General features: G+C 35.8%; 1 protein-coding gene across 1 annotated transcript; it reads right to left on the bottom strand.

Annotated features, from left to right (window-relative positions):
* Positions 1 to 240: 240 nt before the first annotated feature.
* On the bottom strand, positions 241 to 2,666 carry LOC100249816 (glutelin type-A 3). The gene is made up of 4 exons (XM_002270119.5): positions 2,573 to 2,666; positions 2,091 to 2,329; positions 690 to 1,416; positions 241 to 592 (listed from the first exon to the last, which is right to left on the bottom strand). Exons 2-4 carry the CDS (start codon positions 2,284 to 2,286, stop codon positions 439 to 441), a joined length of 1,077 nt encoding a protein of 358 aa, XP_002270155.1. The 5' UTR covers positions 2,287 to 2,329; positions 2,573 to 2,666; the 3' UTR covers positions 241 to 438.
* Positions 2,667 to 3,879: the final 1,213 nt, after the last annotated feature.

Genomic DNA, 3,879 nt, shown 5'->3' with positions numbered 1-3,879 from the left:
CTACTCAAAGCTGTGGTCCGCCGAGTTTATAGCCTTGGATCTACCTCTGATCCAAGAATATCCCCTTGTAGATTCGCCTTTGACTCTCTTTCATGAGAAGGAATGACAGCGGTGCAAGGCCCCTTGATAATGGGGACGTGGGTGATGATTGATTGAAGGAAAGAGATGATAGCATTGTCCACTTTCATTAGTCAATTAGGTTAAAGATGGGAATAAAACCATCACTCTCATAGACAAATATATATGCACTCAGAATGAGTACACTAAGGTTCATAACCTAATTTATTGCCATATAATTAATAGTTGTACAACATTTTCCATCTCACGGATACACATATAAAAGAAATACTTAGGAGTACAATTATTGTATTTTGATAGCCCTGTAACTCCTGAAAACAAATGATGATACATCATGAGGGCCTTTGGTTATTAATCAATCTAGTTCTGTGGAGGAACAAGAATGGTGCTCTTTTTTATCTTCGCCCTGAAAAGCTGCTCAAACTCTGGAGCCACATTGAGCGAGGCCTGTAAAACTTGTGGAGATAATGCTCCCCATACTGATGTTTTCCCAGTAAATTCGCCAAATACAGGTCTGTAAACAAACAAACGACATGTAACAAATAGTTAGTAATTAACCCCACAATCAATGATGTTTAAAGAGAAAAACAATTTGTTAGATTGATGCTTACTGTGTAGCTGTTATCAATGAGAAGTACTCCATTCCTTCACCGTCTGCAATGGTAGAGGCCACAAAGAACCTTGGCACAACATACAAGTGGCCAGCCTTCACTTTCGTGTCCAAGGCACGTTCACCATTGATGCCAACAACTTGAATCCTTCCACTCCCTTTTGCAACATAAATTACTTGAACCGACGAATCTGCCGCGTATACCGGTGAGGACATGGCATTGGCATCCAGCTTCACAAGGGTGGCGCTGAGCCCAACTTCTCCAAGGAATGGAAACTTCTTTGCTGTCAAGGCAGTAAGCAACCCAGCATTTTGGACGTGGATATCAGGTAATGCAGCATCAATATTGTACACCAATTTATCAGTACTGTTCTTGCAGGGGTGGGGCATTTTTTGGCCCTCTGGTAGCTTAATAAGCAAAACACCAGTTTGGCTTTTGGCAAGCTTTTCGGCTTCTTCGTTGCTGATATTATAGGCTCTGGAGTTAAATTCAGTGGAAAAACCTCCAAGGATTCCTTGGGTTCCAGTTAATAGGAAGTATGTGAATTCCCCGGGAACATAGGCCTTGGAAGTTTCACCAAGGAATACGATAACTAGTTCTGAGTCTCCATCATTGTACCACCATGAAACTGCTCCAGAGGGCACTGGTATTATATCTCCTTCCTTGAGTTTCAACACCACCTCTTCGGATGCTTCGGGGAATACCATTCCAACTACTCCACAGCTGCCTGGATGTGGACAAAATGTATTTTCATAAATGAGCCACTGGATTTGTAGATAGGATTATTAAAGGGCCCACTTTGTCTCTCGTTGTCACGGTGTGTCACTCTCTTTTTTAACAAATAAACATAAAAATAAAACTTATCTTTCCTTTTCCCAAAATATAACCCTAACCCCGAACTTTCCTCGCTGCTTCTCTCTCTTTTCCCTTCTCTTTCTTCATTTCTGGTCCTCTTCGTTTATTCTCTTCTTTTTCTTCTTTCGTTTTTACCATGTTTTCCTCGGCGGCATGCCATGGCCGCCTCTCTCTCTCACTCACAGTTAGAAAAAGAAAAGAAAGAAAAGAAAGAAAAAAAAAAGGCAAAAACTAAGTGTGACCAGTCACAGCCGACTACCATGGCTGTGTGCCCTGTTTTTGTTCTTTTAAGAAAATTAAGGGAAAGGACAGAAAGGAAAGAAAGAAAAGAAAAATGGAGGTGCGGTTAGGGTTTTGGGTGTGGTTAGGGATAGGGATGAGAAAGAAAGAGAGTTTTTGCCCTTTCAAACTAATTTTATTTTAAAAGGTTGAGATGAATAGATTTTAGGAAGGGATGATTAACAATTCTCAAAAGAAAAAGAAAAAAAAAATACAAAACGAATTCTAGTTAAGAATAAGAGATAAAAAGCTTGCGGACGTACAGACCTTGAAGAACATAACCAATTTTGTTGGAGTCAGCATAGTGAGGGAGAGCGAAGCCACGAGGCCCCAGAACAAGCCTTCCACCACCAACCTTTGCTTCCTTGAGCAATTCATATTCAGCACTTGACCAACTGTAATATGTTCCACCTTCTCCTTCGAAGATCTTTTGTGCAAACTTTGGTGCTAAGTTCAACTCCATGGATTATATCTGTATATTTGAAAGAAAGCAAATGAACGACTGCCTGCAAAACACAGATCAAAAGGCCAAGACTCATGAGAGAGATAATGAAAACCATATCCATAGGTCACTATTCATTTCCCCTTTGGAAAATCAGGTGCGAGTAATGAGGTATGGCAGACCAAGTGGACTAATGTGGAAAAACTTGCTTAACCTTCATCTTGAAACTCATGTCCTACATACAATGAAGGCTACTAACATATACATATATGGATAGATAGATAGATAGATCAGAGTGAGTACAAACCTTGATTCTATGAGAAACAATAGAAAGGGACTAAGTTGAATGTTATGGAAGAGATGAAGGGAGACTTTTGAGAGATGAATATGAGGAAGACTAGGGGAGTATTTATAGAATTTGGAAGGTGGTTGAGTAGGAGAATTGTCCATCTTCTTGACTGTACAACTCACCTTTCCTTGTACAATACATTTTTGTCTCGTTTGCAATACAAATCATCAAATTACCTGCATAACCATCTACTAGAGTTTGGAAGATTTATCCTTCTCTTTTGACTTTTACAAACTCATCATCTCATCATGGTTTTCAAACTAATATTTTTATAGAATTAGAGTTAATGTTTGACTATCAGAAAACTGCATGTAATCAAAGTAATAAGTAAATACAACCATAAAGTATGAAGCAGCAATCAAGTTGGAGAGAGAGGAGACGGTGGCATAAATGGAGAAATTTGAAGTTTGCTGGGGTTGAGGGAATGGTCTCCTTGGCCCTGAAAGACCAGATGTGTATGTTCTGTGCAATATTTTTGGACATTAATTTGGACGGTTGATTTAATTTTACATTTGCTTAATTTCGTCTATTGGCTAAAATTTAGGAAAATTACCATGTATTAAAAAAAAAAAAAGAATTCTCTTAGTCAATGAAAATATATATATATCTTCACAACTAAGATTTTAGATGTTAAAAAAACATAAGGAAATGATGTAGCAGATAAGCGTTATCTTTATAAATAGATTGTCAGCAACTCCAGCGGGAACAAGTCTTGGTCCACCCCAGCGTGTCACGTCTCCAACATTCAATAGCTTGTAAATATTTTATTCTTAACATCTTGGTTGTAATTGTATCAAATAATTTAAAATTTTATATTATTTAATTTGATCATTTTTTTGTGGACAATACTTATTTTGAGTGACGATGAATATTTATTTTAGAATGAATTTAAATAAATAAAAAATATCCACTTAGGAGATAACTCCTTATGTTATGTTTGGTTCCAAAAAATTGGAAAAAAAATATAAAAAAATACAAAAAAAAATAGGAAAATAAAAAAATAAAAATGAAGAAAAATAAAAATAAATAAATTAAAACTTAATAAATTATTTTTGTTTGATACTTTAAACTTATTTTACTTATTTCAACTTATTGATATAAAGATTAAATAATTTTAAAATATAGAAGTTTCAATTACCTTTAATTATATTTGATTTTTTTTAGTATTTTTCACAATACAATCAAACAAAATCATTTTTCTTATTGTAATCAAATATAATCTTAAAAATAGATTTTTGGATCTAATATTTTCATGTATTTTTGGA

The sequence above is a fragment of the Vitis vinifera genome, chromosome 12 (genome assembly GCF_030704535.1).
Source record: "Vitis vinifera cultivar Pinot Noir 40024 chromosome 12, ASM3070453v1".
Lineage (NCBI taxonomy): Eukaryota > Viridiplantae > Streptophyta > Magnoliopsida > Vitales > Vitaceae > Vitis > Vitis vinifera.
This window is presented reverse-complemented; position numbering and strand designations above follow the sequence as displayed.